The sequence below is a fragment of the Lynx canadensis genome, chromosome B4 (genome assembly GCF_007474595.2).
Source record: "Lynx canadensis isolate LIC74 chromosome B4, mLynCan4.pri.v2, whole genome shotgun sequence".
Lineage (NCBI taxonomy): Eukaryota > Metazoa > Chordata > Mammalia > Carnivora > Felidae > Lynx > Lynx canadensis.
The window spans coordinates 121031696-121054819 of NC_044309.1; the positions used below are offsets into that span (position 1 = coordinate 121031696).

General features: G+C 38.4%; 1 protein-coding gene across 1 annotated transcript in view; it reads left to right on the plus strand.

Annotated features, from left to right (window-relative positions):
* Positions 1–23124, plus strand: part of ANO4 (anoctamin 4) — a 245140-nt gene that overhangs the window by 165923 nt on the left and 56093 nt on the right. The window contains exons 15-16 of the mRNA XM_032593799.1: positions 19160–19242; positions 21967–22107. Of these exons, the coding sequence (XP_032449690.1) occupies positions 19160–19242; positions 21967–22107 (224 nt within the window). The remainder of the gene's footprint in view (positions 1–19159; positions 19243–21966; positions 22108–23124) is intronic.

Below are 23124 nucleotides of genomic sequence, written 5' to 3' on the forward strand. Positions count from 1 at the left end.
GATTTGATTTAATAAATAAACATTATTTATTTAAATGATCTATAATTTCTCTGCAATTTTGTACTGTTTTCGATGTGCAGTTTTGGATATTTTGTTAAATTTATCCCTATGTATTTAATATTTTTTTTTATTTTTTATAAATAGTTTCATTTCTATAATGTTAATTTCCAGTTGTTCATTGCTACTCTGTAGAAATACAATTGACTTTTGTATATTTATCTCATATCCTATGACCTTTCTAAACTCACTTGTAAAGCTACTGACTTTTTTGTAAATTCCTTAGGATTCTCAATATAGATGATTATGATATTTATAAATAAATACAATTTTGTTTCTTCTTTTCAAACCCATATGGGTTTAATTTTTTTCTTGCCATATTACAGTGACAGAATAATGTTAGATAGAAGTTGTGATATCAGACACCCTTTCTTTGTTCTGTGTTGGGGGAAAAGCATTAAGTGTTATACTATTAAGTATGCTAGAAAATATAAGTTTTTTTTTTTTTAATTTTTTTTTTTCAACGTTTATTTATTTTTGGGACAGAGAGAGACAGAGCATGAATGGGGGAGGGGCAGAGAGAGAGGGAGACACAGAATCGGAAACAGGCTCCAGGCTCTGAGCCATCAGCCCAGAGCCCGACGCAGGGCTCGAACTCACGGACCGCGAGATCGTGACCTGGTTGAAGTCGGACGCTTAACCGACTGCGCCACCCAGGCGCCCCGAAAATATAAGTTTTTGTAAATACCCTTTGTCAAGCTGAAGAATTTTATCATGAATGGGTATTGAGTTTTGTTAAAAGTTGTCATCTGTATTAATAAGGTAATCCTTTTTTTAAATTTTTTTAATGTTTACTTATTTTTGAGAGAGAGAGAGACACACACACAGCATGAGCAGGGGAGGGGCAGAGAGAGAGGGGGGGATACAGAATCTGCAACAGGCTCCAGGCTGTCAGCACAGAGCCTGATGCGGGGCTTGAATTCATGAGCCTTTGAGCCATGAGATAATGAAGCCTGAGCAGAAGTTGGCCGCTTAACCGACTGAGCCACCCAGATGCCCCAATAATTCTGTTTCTTAAAAGGTAGTTAATATATTCATTAAATTGATTCACTTTCAAAACCTACAATGATATTGAATTCCTAGCATAAACCCATTTTATTGTATATATAGTTGACTCTTGACAGTGTGGATATTAGGTTTACCAACCTCCATGCAGTTGAAAATCTTTGACTCCCTAAAAAACTTTACTAATAGCTACTGTTGATTGGAAGCTTTACCAATAACAGAAACATACATAATTTTGTATGTTATATGTGTTATATACTGAAAACATTATTTAAAAATCATAAGGAAATGAGGTGCCTGGGTGGCTCAGTTGGTTAAGCCTCCAACTTCAGCCCAGGTTCATGAGTTTGGACCCCACATTAGGCTCTGTGCTGACAGCTCAGAGCCTGGAGCCTGCTTCGGATTCTGTGTCTCCCTCCTTCTCTGCCTCTCCCCTGCTTGCACTCTGTCTCTCTCTCAAAAATAAATAAACATTAAAAAAAATTTTTTTTCAAATAAAATCATAAGCAATAGAAAAAAAATTTAGAGTACTGTATGGTATTTAAAAAAAAGCTCATGTATAAGTGAACCCACACAGTTCAAATCCGTATTGTTCAAGGGTCAACTGTATTATCTTTTTTTCTATATTACTGTATTTGATTTGCTAAAATATTTTTAAGATTTTTGCATCTATTTTCGTAAGTGTTGTCTTTAATTTTCTTCCAGTGTATTTTTTAGTTTTGAAGTAATGTTGGCCTCAAAGAGTGAATTAAGAAGTATCCTTTCTTCTGTTTGTTGAGAGGTTTATATAAAAATGATATTACTTCTTATATGTTTGATAGAATTCACCAGTAAAGCCACTTGGGCCTAGAGTTTTCTTTGCAGGAAAATGTTTAATACGAACGTAATCTCCTTAACAGATAGAGAGCTCTTTAGATTATCTACTTCTTCCTGTCTTCAAGGACTCTGTAGTTTTATCTAAGCTTGCAAATTTATTAGCATAAATGTGTTCATAATAATTTCTTATATTTTACCTTCAGTAAGATCTTTTGTGATACATTTTATTCATTCCTGAAATTGTAGTTCATGTCTTTTTTGTTTTCCTGTTCATTCTGTGTAGAAGTTTATCAATTATATTCATCTTTTAATGAACCTTTTCAATGTTAGTGATGTCTTTATATTGTTTTTATGTTTTTTTATTTATGCTGTTATCTTACGTTTCTCATGCTTACTTTGGGTTTAGTTTCCTCTTCTTTTTTAATTTCGTAAGGTGAATGCCTAGTTTGTTGATGTAAGACCTTTCTTCTTTTCAAATATAAAAGTTTTATGCTATAAATTTCCTCCAAGTACTGCTTTAGTTGCATCCTCCACATTGTATTTTCATTTTTCGTTAATTAAGAATATTTTCTAATTTCCCTTCTGACTTTCTCTTTGATCCATGAGTTATATAGATGTATATTGTTTACTTACCAAATATTTGGGAGATTTTCTAGGTATCTGCTTGCTATTGATTTCTAGTTTAATTAAGAGAACATATTTTGCATTATTTAAATCCTTCTACATTTACTGAGATTTGTTTTATAGCCCACAGTATAGTATCTCAGCAAATGTCCCCTGCACATTTGAAAAGACTACATATTATGCTGTTGTTAAGTTGTACATTCTGTAAGTTTCATTTGGGTCCACTTGGGTGATTAGTCTTGTTTCAGTCTTCTACATTTATACTAATTCTAAATTTATTTGTGGATTTATCTAGTTTGCCTCTCAGTTATATCAGATTTTGTTTCGTATATTTTAAATATAGGATTTTTATGTTTACTTGAAGCCCCGTAGTCATTATGAAATTTCCCTCATTATTCCTGATAGTATTTCTTATTTTCAAGTATACTTTGGTATTAATATTGCCATTCTAGGCTTTCTTAAATTGAGTTTGTATGGTATATTTTTATTTTCTTTACATTTACCTATCTCTGTCTTTATATTTGCAGTGTTATTTTTACAGACAGGTCTTACTCAAAAATCTTCACTCATATGAGGACTTTAAGAGACAAAACAGATGAACATAAGGGAAGGGAAAAAATAATATAAAAACAGGGAGGGGGACAAAACAGAAGAGACTCATAAATTTGGAGAATAAACTGAGGGTTACTAGAGGGGTTGTGGGAGGGGGAATGGGCTAAATGGGTAAGGGGCATTAAGGAATCTACTCCTGAAATCATTGTTGCACTATATGCTAACTAATTTGGATGTAAATTTTAAAAAATTAAAAATCAAATCAAATATAGACAGGTCTTACTTTTTATCCAATCCAATAATCTCAGCTTTTTCATTAGAGTTTTAATGCCATTTACATTTAATATAATTATCAATACATTTAGTTTAAATATGCCTTCTTTTTATTTGATTTATATGTGTTTAATGAGCCTTTGTTTTCTTTTTCTCTCCTTTTTAATTAATTAGATATTTTCATGATTTAGTTGTCTCTGTTGATTTATTAGCTATACTTGTTTTAATCTTATAATGGTTATTCAAGGATTTATAATATACACCTTTAATTTATAGCAGCCTACTTTCAAATAGTATAATGCTATTTCACATGTGGTATAAGAACTGTAAAAAGGTATACTTTACCCTTTATTTTCTGTCCCTTGTATTATTGCTATATATTTTACTTCTATTTTTGTCCTACATCTTATTGCTATTCTTGTTATATTTTTTTCTTCTACATATTATAAACCTCTTGATATATTGTTATTATTTTTGCTTTCAGCATGTAGTTATTAAAGATATTGAAATGAGGAAAAAATTCTATTTACCCATATAGTTATTTGTTTTTTTTTATTATTTTTTGTTTTGAGAGAGAGAGAGTGGGAGAGGGCCAGAGAGAGAGGGAGACAGAGAATCCCAAGCAGGCTCCATGGAGCCTGATGCAGGGCTCATTTTCACACACCATGAGATCATAACCTCAGCCAAATTCATGAGTAGGACACTTAACCAGCTGGGCCACCCAGGAGCCCCTACTTGTTTTATGTGATCTTCCTATCTTTGTATCAATCCAGATTTCCATCTGGTGTCATTTCCTTCTGCTTGAAGAACTTCCTTTAAAGTTTCTTATAATGCAAGGCTGTTAGTGATGAATTTTCTCTGATTTTTAAGGTCTAAAAATATCTTTGCTTCATTTTAACTTTTTAAAGATATTTTGCTGGATGTAAAATTCTAAGTTGGAAGGGTTTTCTTTTTACCTTTAAATACATTAGAGCACATGTTCTCAATTAGGAGTTATTTTTGCCTCTCAAGAGACATTAGACAATGTGCAGACACATTTTTGGTTGTCACAACTGACAGAAGGGAGTGCTACTGGCATTTTGATCTAATGCATAGAGGCCAGGGATGCTGCTAAACATCATACAATGCACAGAACAACAATCCCCACCCTCAAGGAGGAATTAAATGTTCTAAGACATCGTTGATGTTGAGTTTGAGAAACACTGCTAAATTTATATCTTTCTTTTTCTGAAGTCACATGGCCTATTTGAGTTTCTTTTGGAAAGTCATCTGACACTTCTATCTCAGCATTCTCATCTACAAGTGAAGATTAAAGTACCACTAACATATGGAATGTTTTGATGTAGAATAATGACTTACATTTTCAAAACAGTTGACACAATGTCAGTTGTGTCCAGATTGAAAAACATTGCCTTAAGGGATGCCTTTCCATCGTATGAAGGCTTGCATAGTCTTTTATAAGATGTCGCTGACATTCTTTTTTTTTTTCTATAAAAGATTTTCCTCCTTTGTATCTGCTTTAAAGATTTTTATTTTTTATTCTCAGGAATTTGATTGAGATGTGTTTTGGTGTCATTTTCTTTGTCTTTCTTATAATTAGGGTTCATTTAATTTGGATCAGTAATTTTGTAATTTTTATCAAATTTTGAAATTTTTCCAGAATCGTATTGTCACAGTCTCCGATTATGTGAATGTATGCTAGACCACTCAATACTGTCCTACAGGTCACTTAATGCCTTGTTCACATATTCCAGTCTTTTTTAGTCTTTGTGTTGTCTATACTTTTTGGATTGTTCCTATTGGTTTGTCTTAAGATTCCCTGAATCTTCTGAAAGGTCTAATCTGTTAATTCTATCCAGTGTATTTTTCTTTCCATAACTTAGATTGTCCATCCCATATCTCAGTCAGTTGGGTCTTTGTATGCCGGGTATTAGTCTCCTCATTGTGTTCATGTTTTTATCTCCCTTCTTGACAAAGTATACTTATAACAGTTGTTTTTATCATCTTTGTTCTATCATTTCTCTCAGTTCTGGGCTGTTTCCCTGGGATTGATTGAATATTCTCCTGCTTATAGGTTTTATTTTCCTGCTTATTTGTAGGTCTGGTAAAATTTCTTAAATGTTCATTTATTTTTGAGAGAGAGAGAGAAGGGAAAGAGGGGGTAGAGAGAATATGTGAGTGGGTGAGGGGGAGAGGGAGACAGAAAATCCCAAGCAGGCTCCACATTGATGGAATAATGCCAGGCTACAACTCATGAATCATGAGATCATGACCTGAGCCAAAATCAAGGAGTCAGACTTTTAACCAACTGAGCCACCCAGACACCCCTGTCTGGTGGTTTTATTAAATACTGAGAAGTGTTGAATTTTGTTTTTTTGTTGTGTTTCTTTAGCGTTGGACTTTATTCAGGTATACAGTTAACTTACTTGCATCCCAGTTAGATTCTCTTGAGATTTGTTTTTAGCTTGTTAGGATAGATCCAGAGACCCACTACTAGGAGACAGCCTTTATGAGGCCTCTCATAAAATTCTATGTGTTGCAACATCTCTGTACTCTGACTAGTGAGATGGTAAACTTCTTTTAGCCCTCTGTGAATTCTGAGGATTCTTTATCTACCAACAAGCCACCTCATGTAGTTTCACCCCATGCATGTTAAGAGCAGAAGGGACTTCATTGCTGATACCTTGATCTTTCTTTCAATATTAGCTCCTTTCTCTCTGGTACTGTGCCCCACAAACTCATGCCACTTCACTTTCCCCACTCTAATCTCTCAAGCTCAGTAAGACCACTAGGCTTTGTTTGGGTTCCTCCACCTGAAAATGGCCTCCAAACAATGAGCTGGTGCCATCCTAAAGCTTACCTCACTTACTTTTCTCTCAGAGATCACAGTGCTGCACTATCTGATGTCCAGTGCTGAAAAAAGTTGTTTCTTATATTGAAGCAGTTAGTCCGATGGGTAGAAACAAAAAATCGCAGTCACCTGTAGCTTGATGGCTTTTTATAGAAGGGAAGCATACACTCAGGCAGGGCCTCAGAGAATTTTGGTTACTTTGGAAAACTGCCATTATCCATGGTGTCTCCTCATTTTTACCAGTTCAGAAACACTGTTGGACTACCCAGAGCTAATTGCACTTGGACAAACAGACACCTCTTATAAACTCTGCAAGCACTAGTACATTATCCAGAATATGAAAATGCAAGTATATTATAGAGAGTATTATTTTATAATGACCATCTAGGGCATTTTCTTCCTGTATCAGGATACTTAGGAAGCTAGATTAATCATTATATGGTGTTTGAGCTTGGAAATCAGTGCAGCTGGCAAAATCCCTGGCACATCAAAAAAGTGCAATTAATAACTGTTAAATGAATGGAAGAGGGACACAAGAACTATTTTTTTCTGCTGAATTAGTCATCTTTATTCCATTTCAAAAAACACCCCTAGAGACTGGTTTATGTCAGGACACCCTTCTAATATCCTCCATTAGATCAAACTCTGCAAAATTTATATTCTTAGACCCTTGTTTTTCTTAACTTACAGGTTGACTATCTGGATACATTGACTTTCTCCAGAAAGGTTCTAATACCAATAATTAAACTTCAACTTCTTAAAATATAGTCACGTTCCTGTTTTTCCTGGATTCTGAGATTAACCTTATCTTGTATGTTGGGGAGTTTCACAAATTCTCTAGTCACTTGTTTACATTCACTTGCATTATTATTGCCAATGACCCACCTCAGATGTTGCAAATTAGCAACCGATAAAAATACTCTGGTCGTCACCAATTTTAAAAATATACAAATTAAGTATTACTTTGAAACTGAGATAGTTCACATGAAGAAACCTTGTGGCCAGATCCTTGAACTTTTGAAAAATTTGAAAATCTAGCCACAGTGTAGTCAATGGAAACTGAAGAACACCTACCACTTCATATGGTGCACACATACTCCAACTGGTCTCATTCCCCACCACTCCCAATTGTGTGGTTTACTCTTGTAGGTTTTGTAATGATCTGGTCATTTTAGCATTTGAGTTTGTGACTCCTCACTAAGCTCATTCAATATGTGTAGATTTTACGAGTTAAGTTCTCAGGAGATGACCTCATTCCTCTACTTCTAAGTTCTTGGGAAGCATCCTTGTAACTCCTCTGTACCTTCTTCAAATGAACATTCTCAGAAAGTTATAAAGGACAGAGATAATTAAATCTGTTAGTATTATCCATTTCACTTTTTAAAAAGAAGGAAATTAGAATTTGGAGAAAAATGACTATGTGTATGAAGGAAGTTCATTCTAATTTCCTAGGAAGAGAATCACGTTAACCAGGTTTCTGAAAATGCTTTGAGTCATCAGACAGAAGGTTGCTTTTCTGAAATAAAAATAATTCTTTCCTTTCCCTATCTACTGCCAATTTTATTGCTGACCACAGTTCATTTCTTGTTTTTATACAAATATATAATAATCTTTTGACAAGTTAAGGAAGGAAGTTAGACTCTAGGATGTTTAAGCCCTTGTTTTTCTCAAAAAAGAAGTAAACATGCCTTTATAATTATATTGTGGCATTAGACACAATTCTCCTCTGGACTTCCAGGGTAGACATTTTCAAAATGAAGAATCAAATTATGCCTCTGTATACCTATATGTTACCAAAGGGCAAATACTGGTAGCATGTATCCCTAGCAGCTTTGGGAATAAATGTGGGTTTTTTCAGGTCTACAGAAGAAAAGAATAGATCTACAGGAAGGATAGAGATTAATGCCAGGCTCTCACAGTAAAGCTATAACCCGAGGTATGGTACTTTGGTTTTTATAACTGTTTCAGCAAAGTGATCCTATGGTTTCAGCAAAGTGCTTTCTTTTTGGCTCTTCTTGATTCAATAGAAATTAGAAGTCCCAGATTAGACTGTGACCTTCTAGCTAATGGACCAGATAGCACCCCTGGCTCTTACCCTAAATGTCAGTTGCTCCTAGTCATTGTGATAGCCCAAATAACCCTGCTATGGGTTGAATTGTGTTCTCCAAAAAGATATATTTAAGTCCTAGCCTCCAGCACCTGTGCAAGTGACTTTACTTGGAAATAGGGTCTTTGAAGATATAATCAAGTTAAGATAAGGCCATAATGGATTCCCAGTATGACTGGTGTCTTTACAAGAAATGTAATGTACAAGAAATGTAATGTACAAGAAAATGTACAGACAGACACAGGGTAGAATGCCATATGAAGACAGGCAGGGAGATTGGAACAGTGCCTTCACAAGCCAAGGGATGCCAAAGATTACCCAGGCACTAAGAAGAGAGGCATAGAAGATGCTCTCCCTCAGAGCCTCCAGTAGGAACTAACCCTGACAACACCTGATTTTGAACTTCTAACCTCTAGAACTGTAACAGAATAAATTTGCTGTTTTAAGCTCCCCACCCCCACAAAAAAAAAAAAAAGGCATATTAGGGCCAAATCCCAGTTCTGTCATTTACTAGCCATGTGACTCCTCTTCAACCTCAGATTTCTTATTCATAGGATGATGAAAATAATACCAACCTGGACAGAATTTTTAGAAAATAAAACATAGTACCTAACATGTAATAAATTTTTACTGTACAGTGACTAAATAGTATAGTATTTCAACCCTGTTATGGAACCCAAGGTATGCAGCTTAAAGGAGAGATTTTCCTGCATAAGACTCTCTAAATGCCTTAAGAAGGTGACAAAAAATAGAAACTCAGTGGGTTTTTTCTTCCTATTTGCAAAATGTTTACCATGGTTATACTTTCAAAAAAAAAAAAAAAAAAACAAACCTGTATCAGGATGACTAAAGTTAATTGCCAAAATACACAAAAAAACAAAACCTAGATGTTTAATAGAACCCATGCACATGAAGCCCAACCAGGTGTTTCTGGTTGTCAGCCTTCTATGTGGTCATTTAAGTACCCAGGTTCCTTTTATTTTGTGGCTCTATCCTGGGTGGGATCCTTAGAGTCCTCTCCATTCATCCCTCAAAAGGAGTAAAGAAATATAGAGATGATAAACTTACTTCCTAATTATTTAGTCCCAAGCTGACATATGTCACTTCTACTTCCTTTCCATTTTCCAAAACTTGGCTACATCTAACTGTAATAAAGGCCAGGAAATGTAATCTAACTATGCCTAGAAAGATAAGAAATGGTTTTTGGTAAATGTATAGAAGTCTGACACAAATTGATTTGAAATTGATAATAAGTATTCTATTTAAAGAAATGATCATAACATGGCCCACAGAACACTGTTACATCCTTTTTGTGTCCTTTATGGGCTCATGTGACAACCTTCTCAACTGTGTACAATTCCGAGCCAATGGTGTTCTGCTATATGAAAACAAACCTACCTGAACACTAACCTTGACCCTACTGGTACTTAAAAGGCAGAAGTCTCAGATTTTTCTAATGTGTCAACTAATGTTGTGAGAAGATTGTTATTTGGGATTGATGTTAATATCTCAGATGAGTTTCATCTGTGGGTAGGTTTGATAGTAGTACAGAATATTACAGAGTAGAAAAGGGAGAGAAGAGAGCATGCAAAAGTCTATCTTATAACTAAAACTAATAAAGCTTCAGATATTGTGGCTTGATACTGCCCTACCTAAAATCTGTAAGGGAAGTAACTCATAAGCTTTTTTTCATCTTCCTGCCTCATGCAATGTCAGTGATTAAATGGGAGAAGCATTCCAGGCTGGCAGATAGCTCTACGTGGTCACTCAGGGACTCATAGTCCTACAAACAAGTTGTTGGTCATCCCCCAGGCCTTGGCATCATTTGCATGGTCTCAGCTGAGTCTCTTGGGTTCCACCTATCCAAAAGGGTAAAGAGAATATCTTAAGATATCGACAGGTAAGTGACATACATCACATTACTTATGTTCACACTCCACCAGTGAGAAGTGTTCTCTGGCCATATCTAACAGCAAGGACATCTGGGAAATACAGTATAATGGGCAGCCATGACATCAGCAGCAGTCCTTTTACTGTGGAACAAGGCAGGAATGCATCTTAGAGGACAATAGGTAGTCTTTGCCACAGGGTCCATGCAACCAAATAGTGAGAGTGCTAATTAGAACAGAATGATATTTTATTTCAAGGCAAAAGAGAAACACAAAAGTTTCAACTTTTCATCTTAGTAAGTTATTATTTATTTAACTGACACTGATGTATAAAAACACTCACAAGATATAGTTGCATATTTTTCAAACATGTACCATAATGCCTTAAAGGTTTAGATAAATAAGAGTAATCTGCCATATTATTCTCATTTTCATGACAGCATGTCAACTGTACATTTACTGTGCCTCTGTGGATTTAGTTACTGTGATGAACCCTGGGGATATAAAGATAAAGACAGCAAAGATTTAGCCCTTATTCTCAAGAAGCCCACAAGCTAGTGGTAGAAACTATCCAATTTTTCTATTGTTTTTTAAGTGGTGAATCCTGTGCTCAGCACTGACCTAGAGTTATCTGCACAACTCAGCATGGGTTTAGAGAAGGTTCAAAGGGAGTGGTTGCAGAACACCTAGGGCCAAATCTGGAAGCAAGAGTAGGAGTTGGCTAAGTAGACTCAAATAGGGAAGAACATTATAAGCTGAAGAAATAGTGTGGGCAAAGCTAAGAAGGTTATGCAATAGCTCAGGTGTGAAAACTGCTGGTGAGTTAGCCTGGAGTCTAGGGTGCAAGTTAGGGCAGAGAGAGTTAGGCACAGCAGTGTCATTAGGAGCCTTGCATCCTGGGCTGGTAGTGGGGGCTTTTTCTATAGTTGGTGTGGCTCCTTGACACCCAGGAAAACTGGTCATACCTTGTTTTAGAAAAACCGTTATCTCCATAGAGATATAGATGGGAATCTAAGGAGTTCAAAATGCTAGAAGTAAAGTTAAGCCTTCTGATGCTTTGAAAAAAAAAAAAAGGAGATATTTTTAGACCAAATTTTTATAGGAAGGATTCCGTATAGCAGAATCTAAGTGTTTTGAGGATCAACGCATAAAAAAAATAATACTTCTTTTTTTTTTCAGTATATGAAATTTGTTGTCAAATTGGTTTCCATACAACACCCAGTGCTCATCCCAAAAGGTGCCCTCCTCAATAGCCATCACCCACCCTCCCCTCCCTCCCACCCCCCATCAACCCTCAGTTTGTTCTCAGTTTTTAACAGTCTCTTATGCTTTGGCTCTCTCCCACTCTAACATCTTTTTTTTTTTTTCCTTCCCCTCCCCCATGGGTTTCTGTTAAGTTTCTCAGGATCCACATAAGAGTGAAACCATATGGTATCTGTCTTTCTCTGTATGACTTATTTCACTTAGCATCACACTCTCCAGTTCCATCCACGTTGCTACAAAGGACCATATTTCGTTCTTTCTCATTGCCCTGTAGTACTCCATTGTGTATGTAAACCACAATTTCTTTATCCATTCATCAGTTGATGGACATTAAGGCTCTTTCCATAATTTGGCTATTGTTGAGAGTGCTGCTATAAACATTGGGGTACAAGTGCCCCTATGCATCAGTACTCCTGTATCCCTTGGGTAAATTCCTAGCAGTGCTATTGCTGGGTCATAAGGTAGGTCTATTTTTAATTTTTTGAGGAACCCCCACACTGTTTTCCAGAGTGGCTGCACCAATTTGCAATCCCACCAACAGTGCAGGACGGTTCCCTTTTCTTCACATCCTCTCCAGCATCTATAGTCTCCTGATTTGTTCATTTTGGCCACTCTGACTAGCGTGAGGTGATATCTGAGTGTGGTTTTGATTTGTATTTCCCTGATGAGGAGCGACGTTGAGCATCTTTTCATGTGCCTGTTGGCCATCCGGATGTCTTCTTTAGAGAAGTGTCTATTCATGTTTTCTGCCCATTTCTTCACTGGGTTATTTGTTTTTCGGGTGTGGAGTTTGGTGAGCTCTTTATAGATTTTGGATACTAGCCCTTTGTCCGATATGTCATTTGCAAATATCTTTTCCCATTCCGTTGGTTGCCTTTTAGTTTTGTTGGTTGTTTCCTTTGCTGTGCAGAAGCTTTTTATCTTCATAAGGTACCAGTAATTCATTTTTGCTTTTAACTCCCTTGCCCTTGGGGATGTGTCAAGTAAGAGATTGCTACGGATGAGGTCAGAGAGGTCTTTTCCTGCTTTCTCCTCTAGGGTTTGGATGGTTTCTTGTCTCACATTCAGGTCCTTTATCGATTTTGAGCTTATTTTTGTAAATGGTGTGAGAAAGTGGTCTAGTTTCAACCTTCTGCATGTTGCTGTCCAGTTCTCCCAGCACCATTTGTTAAAGAGACTGTCTTTTTTCCATTGGATGTTCTTTCCTGCTTTGTCAAAGATGAGTTGGCCATACGTTTGTGGGTCTAGTTCTGGGGTTTCTATTCTATTCCATTGGTCTATGTGTCTGTTTTTGCGCCAATACCATGCTGTCCTGATGACTACAGCTTTATAGTAGAGGCTAAAGTCTGGGATTGTGATGCCTCCTGCTTTGGTCTTCTTCTTCAAAATTACTTTGGCTATTCGGGGCCTTTTGTGGTTCCATAAGAATTTTAGGATTGCTTGTTCTAGTTTCGAGAAGAATGCTGGTGCAATTTTGATTGGGATTGCATTGAATGTGTAGATAGCTTTGGGTAGTATTGACACTTTGACAATATTTATTCTTCCAATCCATGAGCACAGAATGTCTTTTCATTTCTTTATATCTTCTTCAATTACTTTCATAAGCTTTCTATAGTTTTCAGCATACAGATCTTTTACATCTTTGGTTAGATTTATTCCTAGGTATTTTATGCTTCTTGGTGCAATTGTGAGTGGGATCAGTTTCTTTACTTGTCTTTCTGTTGCTTCACTGTTAGTGTATAAGAATGCAACTGATTTCTGTACATTGATTTTGTATCCTGCAACTTTGCTGAATTCATGTATCAGTTCTAGCAGACTTTTGGTGGAGTCTGTCGGATTTTCCATGTATAATATCATGTCATCTGCAAAAAGTGAAAGCTTGACTTCATCTTTGCCAATGTTGATGCCTTTGATTTCCTTTTGTTGTCTGATTGCTGATGCTAGAACTTCCAACACTATGTGAAACAACAGCGGTGAGAGTGGGCATCCCTGTCGTGTTCCTGATCTCAGGGAAAAAACTCTCAGTTTTTCCCCATTGAGGATGATGTTAGCTGTGGGCTTTTCATAAATGGCTTTTATGATGTTTAAGTATGTTCCTTCTATCCCGACTTTCTCAAGCGTTTTTATTAGGAAAGGGTGCTGAATTTTGTCAAAGGCCTTTTTTGCATCAATTGACAGGATCATCTGGTTCTTCTCTTTTCTTTTATTAATGTGATGTATCACGTTGATTGATTTGCGAATGTTGAACCAGCCCTGCATCCCAGGAATGAATCCCACTTGATCATGGTGAATAATTCTTTTTATATGCTGTTGAGTTCGATTTGCTAGTATCTTATTGAGAATTTTTGCATCCATATTCATCAGGGATATTGGCCTGTAGTTCTCTTTTTTTTACTGGGTCTCTGTCTGGTTTAGGAATCAAAGTAATACTGGCTTCCTAGAATGAGTCTGGAAGTTTTCCTTCGCTTTCTATTTCTTGGAATAGCTTGAGAAGGATAGGTATTATCTCTGCTTTAAATGTCTGGTAGAACTCCCCTGGGAAGCCATCTGGTCCTGGACTCTTATTTGTTGAGAGATTTTTGATAACCGATTCAATTTCTTCGCTGGTTATGGGTCTGTTCAAGCTTTCTATTTCCTCCTGATTGAGTTTTGGAAGAATGTGGGTGTTTAGGAATTTGTCCATTTCTTCCAGGTTGTCCAATTTGTTGGCATATAATTTTTCATAGTATTCCCTGGTAATTGTTTGTATCTCTGAGGGATTGGTTGTAATAATTCCATTTTCATTCATGATTTTTTCTATTTGGGTCATCTCCCTTTTCTTTTTGAGAAGCCTGGCTAGAGGTTTGTCAGTTTTGTTTATTTTTTCAAAAAAACCAACTCTTGGTTTCGTTGATCTGCTCTAGAGTTTTTTTAGATTCTATATTGTTTATTTCTGCTCTATTCTTTATTATTTTCTTCTGCTGCTGGGTTTAGGCTGCCTTTGCTGTTCTGCTTCTATTTCCTTTAGGTGTGCTGTTAGATTTTGTATTTGGGATTTTTCTTGTTTCTTGAGATAGGCCTGGATTGCAATGTATTTTCCTCTCAGGACTGCCTTTGCTGCATCCCAAAGCGTTTGGATTGTTGTGTTTTCATTTTCGTTTGTTTCCATATATTTTTTGATTTCTTCTCTAATTGCCTGGTTGACCCACTCATTCTTTAGTAGGGTGTTCCTTAACCTCCATGCTTTTGGAGGTTTTCCAGACTTTTTCCTGTGGTTGATTTCAAGCTTCATAGCATTGTGGTCTGAAAGTATGCATGGTATGATTTCAATTCTTGTATACTTATGAAGGGCTGTTTTGTGACCTAGTATATGATCTATCTTGGAGAATGTTCCATGTGCACTTGAGAAGAAAGTATATTCTGTTGCTTTGGAAGGCAGAGTTCTAAATGTATCTGTCAAGTCCATCTGATCCAATGTATCATTCAGGGCTCTTGTTTCTTTATTGACCGTGTGTCTAGATGATCTGTCCATTTCTGTAAGTGGAGTGTTAAAGTCCCCTGCAATTACCACATTCTTATCAATAAGGTTGCTTATGTTTATGAATAATTGTTTTATATATTTGGGGGCTCCCGTATTCGGCGCATAGACATTTATAACTGTTAGCTCTTCCTGATGGATAGACCCTGTAATTATTATATACTGCCCTTCTTCATCTCTTGTTACAGCCTTTAATTTAAAGTCTAGTTTGTCTGATATAAGTATGGCTACCCCAGCTTTCTTTTGGCTTCCAGTAGCATGATAAATAGTTCTCCATCCCCTCGCTCTGAATCTAAAGGTGTCCTCAGGTCTAAAATGAGTCTCTTGTAGACAGCAAATAGATGGGTCTTGTTTTTTTTATCCATTCTGATACCCTATGTCTTTTGGTTGGTGCATTTAGTCCATTTACATTCAGTGTTATTATAGAAAGATATGGGTTTAGAGTCATTGTGATGTCTGTATGTTTTATGCTTGTAGCGATGTCTCTGGTACTTTGTCTCACAGGATCCCCCTTAGGATCTCTTGTAGGGCTGGTTTAGTGGTGACGAATTCCTTCAGTTTTTGTTTGTTTGGGAAGACCTTTATCTCTCCTTCTATTCTAAATGACAGACTTGCAGGATAAAGGATTCTCGGCTGCATATTTTTTCTGTTCATCACATTGAAGATCTCCTGCCAATTCTTTCTGGCCTGCCAAGTTTCAAAAGAGAGATCAGTCACGAGTCTTATAGGTCTCCCTTTATATGTTAGGGCACGTTTATCCCTTGCTGCTTTCAGAATTTTCTCTTTATCCTTGTATTTTGCCAGTTTCACTATGATATGTCATGCAGAAGATCGATTCAAGTTACGTCTGAAGGGAGTTCTCTGTGCCTCTTGGATTTCAATGCCTTTTTCCTTCCCCAGTTCAGGGAAATTCTCAGCTATTATTTCTTCAAGTACACCTTCAGCACCTTTCCCTCTCTCTTCCTCCTCTGGGATACCAATTATGCGTATATTATTTCTTTTTAGTGTATCACTTAGTTCTCTAATTTTCCCCTCATACTCCTGGATTTTTTTATCTCTCTTTTTCTCAGCTTCCTCTTTTTCCATAATTTTATCTTCTAGTTCACCTATTCTCTCCTCTGCCTCTTCAATCCGAGCCATGGACGTTTCCATTTTATTCTGTATCTTGTTTAAAGCGGTTTTCAGCTCCTCCTGACTGTTCCTTAGTCCCTTGATCTCTGTAGCAAGAGATTCTCTGCTGTCCTCTATACTGTTTTCAAGCCCGGCGATTAATTTTATGACTATTATTCTAAATTCACTTTCTGTTATATTGTTTAAATCCTTTTTGATCAGTTCATTAGCTGTTATTATTTCCTGGAGATTCTTTTGAGGGGAATTCTTCCGTTTGGTCATTTTGGATAGTCCCTGGAGTGCTGTGGTGTGTAACTGGAGTTGGTGGGTGGGGCCACAGTCAGCCCTGATGTCTGCCCCCAGCCCACCGCTGGGGCCACAGTCAGACTGGTGTGTGCCTCCTCTTGCCCTCTCCTAGGGGCGGGATTCACTGTGGGGTGGCGTGGCCATCTGGGCTACTTGCACACTGCCAGGCTTGTGGTGCTGGGGATCTGGCGTATTAGCTAGTGTGGGTAGGCAAGGTGCACGGGGGCAGGAGGGGCAGGCTTAGCTCGCTTCTCCTTAGGTGATCCACTTCAGGAGGGGCCCTGTGGCAGCGGGAGGGAGTCAGACCCGCTGCTGGAGGGGTGGCTCTGCAGAAGCACAGAGTTGGGTGTTTGCACGGAGCAAGTTCCCTGGCAGGAACTGGTTACCTTTGGGATTTTGGCTGGGGGATGGGCGGGGGAGATGGCACTGGCGAGCACCTTTGTTCCCTGCCAAGCTGAGCTCTGTGGTCCAGGGCTCAACAACTCTCCCTCCCTTTGTCCTCTAGCCTTCCCGCTTTCCGAGCAGAGCTGTTAACTTATGACCTCCCAGACGCTAAGTTGCGCTTGCTGTCGGAACACAGTCCGTCAGGCCCCTCCGCTTTTGCCAGCCAGACTCGGGGGCTCTGCTTGGCTGGTGTGCAGCCCCTCTGCCCCAGCTCCCTCCCGCCAGTCCATGCAGCCTCTCTGCCCTTCCTACCCTCTTCCGTGGGCCTCTCGTCTGGGCTTGGCTCCGGAGACTCTGTTCTGCTAGTCTTCTGGCGGTGTTCTGGGTTATTTAGGCAGGTGTAGGTGGAATCTAAGTGATGAGCAGGACGCGCGGTGAACCCAGCGTCCTCCTATGCCGCCATCTTCCGCCGATCCTCCAAGAAATAATATTTCTTAATCAAACATATAGTACTGGGTGCTATAGTAGTATAAGACAAAAGAGATATATTAAGAACAAGCCAGCTTCAAAGGAGACAAAGAGGAAAATGTGAACTCTGATGTAAGGCAGCATATAACTGGACACAATCAAAGTACATTGGGCTCCCAGGGCTGTGAGTATTTAGACAAAGTGATTTAAATCATGGAATAGTAAGGGCATGGGATTTAAAAAAAGAGGGGGGAGGTTATGAAATTGAAGCTTTTCCTTGAAGGAGACAACCTAATATTCAATTATATCATAGTTCATGGTAAGAAGTTCTTCCTCAGATGCAGATTCCTCAGATGCAGAAGCAGATTCTTCGCCAGATTCATTTTCACACAAAAACACAAAAGATTGGCAATTGTGCAAGCAATAACTTCTTCTCATCCTCCCAAGTTCTAGAGTGGGAGGGAGGAGAGGGTTATTAGCCACAAAAGGGAATTCCTTGTTAGAGTTTCTGTCTCCTCCATGCAGAGTTCAGCACATACTGGGGGAACAAAGGTGGTGGAATATTTCTGACAGCCACTGGTTTGTCTTAGAAGTCAGTTCCTCTGGGTGAGAACCACAGATGCATTGGTAGGTTTTGGTGAGAGTAGCAACAGCCAGCAAGACAGATTGGATATGTATCCTGTGGCCTTAGGCTTTTCAGAATGGTCCCCCATCAAGCCTCTCTGAGGCCACAGAATACAGTCCTGACTTTTAATGAAGAATAACCACATGTTCAAGGACTGGCTGCTTTTTCTCTTCAAGACCAGGGGACGCTCCGGAGACAAAAAAAGAGATAAAATCTTTAGCCAGTGCCATTTGCTTGAGAGTCCAGAGGACCTAATAAAAGAATTGTCCCAGGGACCCCATGCAAAGACAAGATAATTTGGTGAGGCAGAACAAGTGTAGAGAAAATAGTTAACATAACAGGCCTGCTTCAGAAAATCCTGCTCACCAGCTTGGTTCTTGGCCCTTGCCTCTGTAATTCTTAAGTACACAGCAAGGCAAGAGAGGGAGAGAGAGAGAGAGAGAGAGATCTACCAATTCTGTGTCCTGGGTGTCTCTGTAATATCCTTAGTTGCATTCATCCTCAAAGTTTGAGTGTGTGTGTGTGTGTGTGTGTGTGTGTGTGTGTGTGTCTCTCCTATCATTTAGCTTATGACTTACAAGGCAGCAAGATTATGTCTTGATTATTTTTCTTTCCTGTCATTGTATAATGCTCAATAATTGATTTTGGCAGATAATTTTTAACTGAATTGAGTAGAAAGTTACTTTGGTTGAATGAGGATAACCTCCAGATTTCCCTGGGTGGAAAGGCCAGCTACCCCACACCTCGTTGAAAAAGGTTCTTAGAATTTGCACACTTTTTCCTTTAATGTGACAACCAAGAAATAGTTTGGAGAAAAAGGGTAAAAGAGCTTCTTTCAGTAAAACAGTGAAATACATTTTACATAGCTGTTGTGGTGAGGACGATTTGGCAGACAAGAAATCACTGCCAGTCAAATCCATGTGAACTGCTAAGTTTTATTTTTGCTTTTATGCCCCTACCTGCTCCTTGCTTTTAAAAATAAATACTCTTATCAATACGAGAGATGCTGGTAACCTAGTTTTCTGTATTCTTGTATACCAGGAGCTTTGTCATTCTAATAAGTCTGTTCTGCCTCAACTTGGAAATCAGCTTAATATAATTCTAAATGAAATAGCTAATTTTTCATTATGTTTGACAAAAACTTAGTAATTCTCAGAAGTGGTCCTTGTTAAATGGGGGCTAGCTAGAAATTCTGATATTCAAGGATGCTTACACAAACAACTGTCATTCTCTGCAATGACTTCATTATTCAGTGACAGTTAACAGCATTGTTTTATTCAAAAACGTCTTTGTCTTTCTCTGCTTGTTCCAGCAACAGTTTTCCTGGAGTTTTGGAAAAGAAGGCGAGCAGTAATTGCTTATGACTGGGATTTGATAGACTGGGAAGAAGAGGAGGTTTGTATTATTTACCTCAGAATTTTTCAAAAAGCCAATCAACAAACACACAGTCCCCCTGAGTATATCACTCCATGCTGACAGAAGTCAGGTTTCTTCACAAAGCATTTCAATACCTGTCTTTGCAAAAAACTTCAGGTAGTATAAAAACTAGCAGAATTTAAAAGAAAGAAAAGACACGGTGCCTGGATGCCTCAGTTGGTTAACCATCTGACTTAGTTTGGCTCAGGTCATGATCTCACAGTTTGTGAGTTCAAGCCCTGCATTGGGCTCCAAGCGGACAGCATGGAGCCTGCTTGGGATTCTTTCTCTCTTCCTCTCTCTCTCTCTCTGCCCCTCCCCCCTCACTTTCAAAATAAATAAATAAACTTAAAGAAAGAAAGAAAACATTTTGATTGCAAAGCATCACTTGTAGGTAGAGACATCAGAATAATTAGTAGTAAGATTTGTTTAGTTTTCTTAAACAGTATCCATTTTCTTTACTTCAGCAGAGAGTATTAGTTTTACAACTCTAGGTACATGGAAGCAACCCTCATAAGAGAACTCCAAGGAAATGTTTCTTTGAGCTCTCCAGAGCCCTGCACAGTGCCCAGAGCTGCACAGACTCAGAAGTATTACCTCAAGTCGGTGAACACTGAGCAGAAACCACTCCTCAAGAGGCCTCATGGGTAGAAGTGGCTAAATGCCTCTTATTCTAGCCTGTCATGCTCAGATAGCTGTGCAGAAAATCCCCAGCTTGCTACATGACTTCTTCATGTATAACCCAGGGTAACCATTTGCTGGGGCTGCCATAACAAAGTACCATATACTGAGTGGCTTAAACAACAGAAATTTAGGTGCTCACATTTCTGGAAGCTAGAAGTCTGAGATCAAAGATTGGCAGAGTTGATTTCTTCTGAGGGCTGTGGGGGAAGGATCTGTTGCAAGCTCCTCTCCTTGGCTTGTAGATGGCCATGTACTCCCTGTGTCTTCACATAGTCCTCTCTCTGTGCATGTCTGTGTCTAATTTTTTTTTTTATAAAGAACCAGTCCTATTGGATTAGGGGGCCACTCTTCACTTGACTTTAATTACCTCCGTAAGAACTCTGTCCAAATACAGTCACAATCGGAGGTATTGCAAGTTATGGCTTCAACAAATGAATTTTCAGGGGTTGGGAGCAGAGACACAATTTAGCCCATAAAACCCAAAGACACAGGTCTGGCTCAGTGATTGGCCTCAGCCTCTGGATAATTAACTCAGTGACTCTTAGATGACACAGCCTTATAAACTCAGAGTTTCCCAAAGAAGCAGAAGATTCTAGGTCTGTTCTATTTATATCCTCAAGTGTAACTGCCTAAAATAAGTAAAAGAAGGCAGAACCTATTTATCATTGTATCTCCCCCTGTCCTTCCCCATTACCTGCCCCTGAGTGAAGGCCAGCCTTGGGCTTATTCTGCAGCAGGAGCAAGGCTTCCCTTCCTCCTACACAGGCAGGCAACTGCCAAACTCTGCCCAGTATCCATAACCACTCTTCAGTCAGCTCCTTCTTCACTTTCTGTCTCTCCCTCCATCAGAGTCTTGAGCATTTCTTTCTGAATTAACTCAATCTCCATTTTATCAGACTTGCCACTCATTTTCCCTCCTGTTGCAAGACATTCAAATAGAACAGGTACTTAATTAACTGGAACCACTTCAGGATACCCTCTTGCTGATTTCCTGTTTCTAATCCCATAATTGCTTTTTAGTCAGAAGGTTTTCACATTAGATGGGTCTCAACTAAATAAAACAAAGCCTCAGCTTGATTTCGAATTAGAGTTGCCTTGATTTTAGCTGGATTTGAAAGATGTTTACCTGCTATTCAATACCAATTAATACATTTAAAATCTACTGATTAAAGGTGAATGACTCTTATAGGAGCTTATTAAAAGATAGATTCACCATGTTTTGGGCTGCCTCAATTGAAAAAAATTTTTAGGTAATCTCTATACCCAATGTGGGGCTCAAACTTACAACACTGAGTTCAAGAGTTGCATGATCCACCAGCTGAGACAGCCAGGAGCCCCCCCCCCCAAAAAAAATGTTTTTGTAATTGTAGGAGGAAACTAAAAATTATATTGCCATTATAACTCACAACATGGATTGTGGACACTTTGGTGTTAAGAAATTTTCTTTGTCCTGTGTCTGTCTCATTCCCTGGTAATAAAAGTAAAAGCTTAATAGTTATTTCATACTACTAGGGACAAAGAGAAGTGGTCCCTTTTCTCATTCTGTTTGTTTCTTCTAGCACAGCTTAATATGATAACAGAGGCACTTAACTATTAGTCTAAATTATACTGCCTTGGGGAACCTGGGTAGCTCAGTCAGTTAAGCTTCCAGCTCTTAATCTTGGCTCAGGTCCTGATCTCATGGTTCATGAGATTGAGCCCCCATGGAGCCTGCTTGGGATTCTCTCTCTTCCTCTCTCTCTGCCCCTCCCCTACTCACATGCACACTGTCTCTCTCAAATAAACTTAAAAAAAATAAAATAAATTACACTGCCTTGATGATAATAAGTCTAGATCACCATCCTTTAGATTTTCTTCAGGTGGCCAATTTCCAAACATTTAAACCTGGGTCTCTGAGCTCACCTCACTGATTGACTGATTAGTGTGGTAGCTGTTGATTCAGTTTTACAGTAGAATAAAAAAGTTTTTATTGTATGCATATCTCTCCATTGCATAAAAATATGTCTGTTTGTTCCTTAGGAAGAAATACGGCCCCAGTTTGAAGCCAAGTACTCCAAGAAAGAGCGGATGAATCCCATTTCGGGAAAGCCAGAACCCTATCAGGCATTTGCAGATAAATGCAGCCGACTTATCGTTTCTGCATCTGGGATATTTTTTATGGTTCGAAATTTTTCTACAAAACTCTTTGTTTCATAAAGTACAAACCTATAGCGTGGTAACAACAATAATCATAGCAGGCCTTTGCATAATTCCACAAAACATTTTTACACATTCTTGCTGTGTAATACAGTGACTCCGTGAGGTAGTCGGAGATGGTACTGCTGTCCCCAAGTCACAGATGGAGCAACTGAGACTCCAGAAGGTGAAGGGCTTGTTCGGAGTCAGGCAGTAAATAACCCAGAGCTCCAGTTCTTTCTGCTCCCCTCCCTATTCCATGCCGAAAGGAAGTAAATTTGAGATAGGACCTGCAGCAGTGTTGGTCAGGCTTTTTGCTTGTCATTCCTGCGTAAGAAATACATTATCTGTCATGACCCAGTATATTCTGTGCCAGTAGATGTATAGAACTAGAGTAACTGAAACAATGCTCACCTTTGCAATATGCAGTGAACACTGATTTTTCGCTTGTTTTACTATGGTCTTCTTTTTAAATACCAGCTATAACCCCCTAAAATTGATTTCCAGATTCACTAATGGTTCTGTCAATTTGAGAAACACTAACTTGAACCTGCATTGTTGACTTTTCCTAAAAAGAAGTCATTCAGGAATCAGCTTCGACCCTGTTAATTACTGAACAAAACTTACTCATATTTTCCGAAATGTCATTTTAGAACAGTAAGGGGTTATTAGGATTCTCCTCTCCTCTTTTCAAATTGTAAGTGTGTAAATAAGTATCATAGATCATTATATCAGGAAGAACAAGATGACAGCAAATCTAGACCCTTGACCCCCTTTTAGCCGGAAATAAACTGGGAAGATGAAAGGGTAGGCAGCATGCCCAGGAATCTCTTGGCTCAGACCAAGATTCAGATCCATATCTTTCTACAGACACTGCTCTGTAAGCAGTTGTGCCTGCCTTGCCTTCCATAAGCAAAGTCATATTTACCGTCTTGTTTTTTAAGTTTCTTATAAGATCTATAGATGTAGAGTAAGGACTCAGACCTGACTTCTGACTGACTG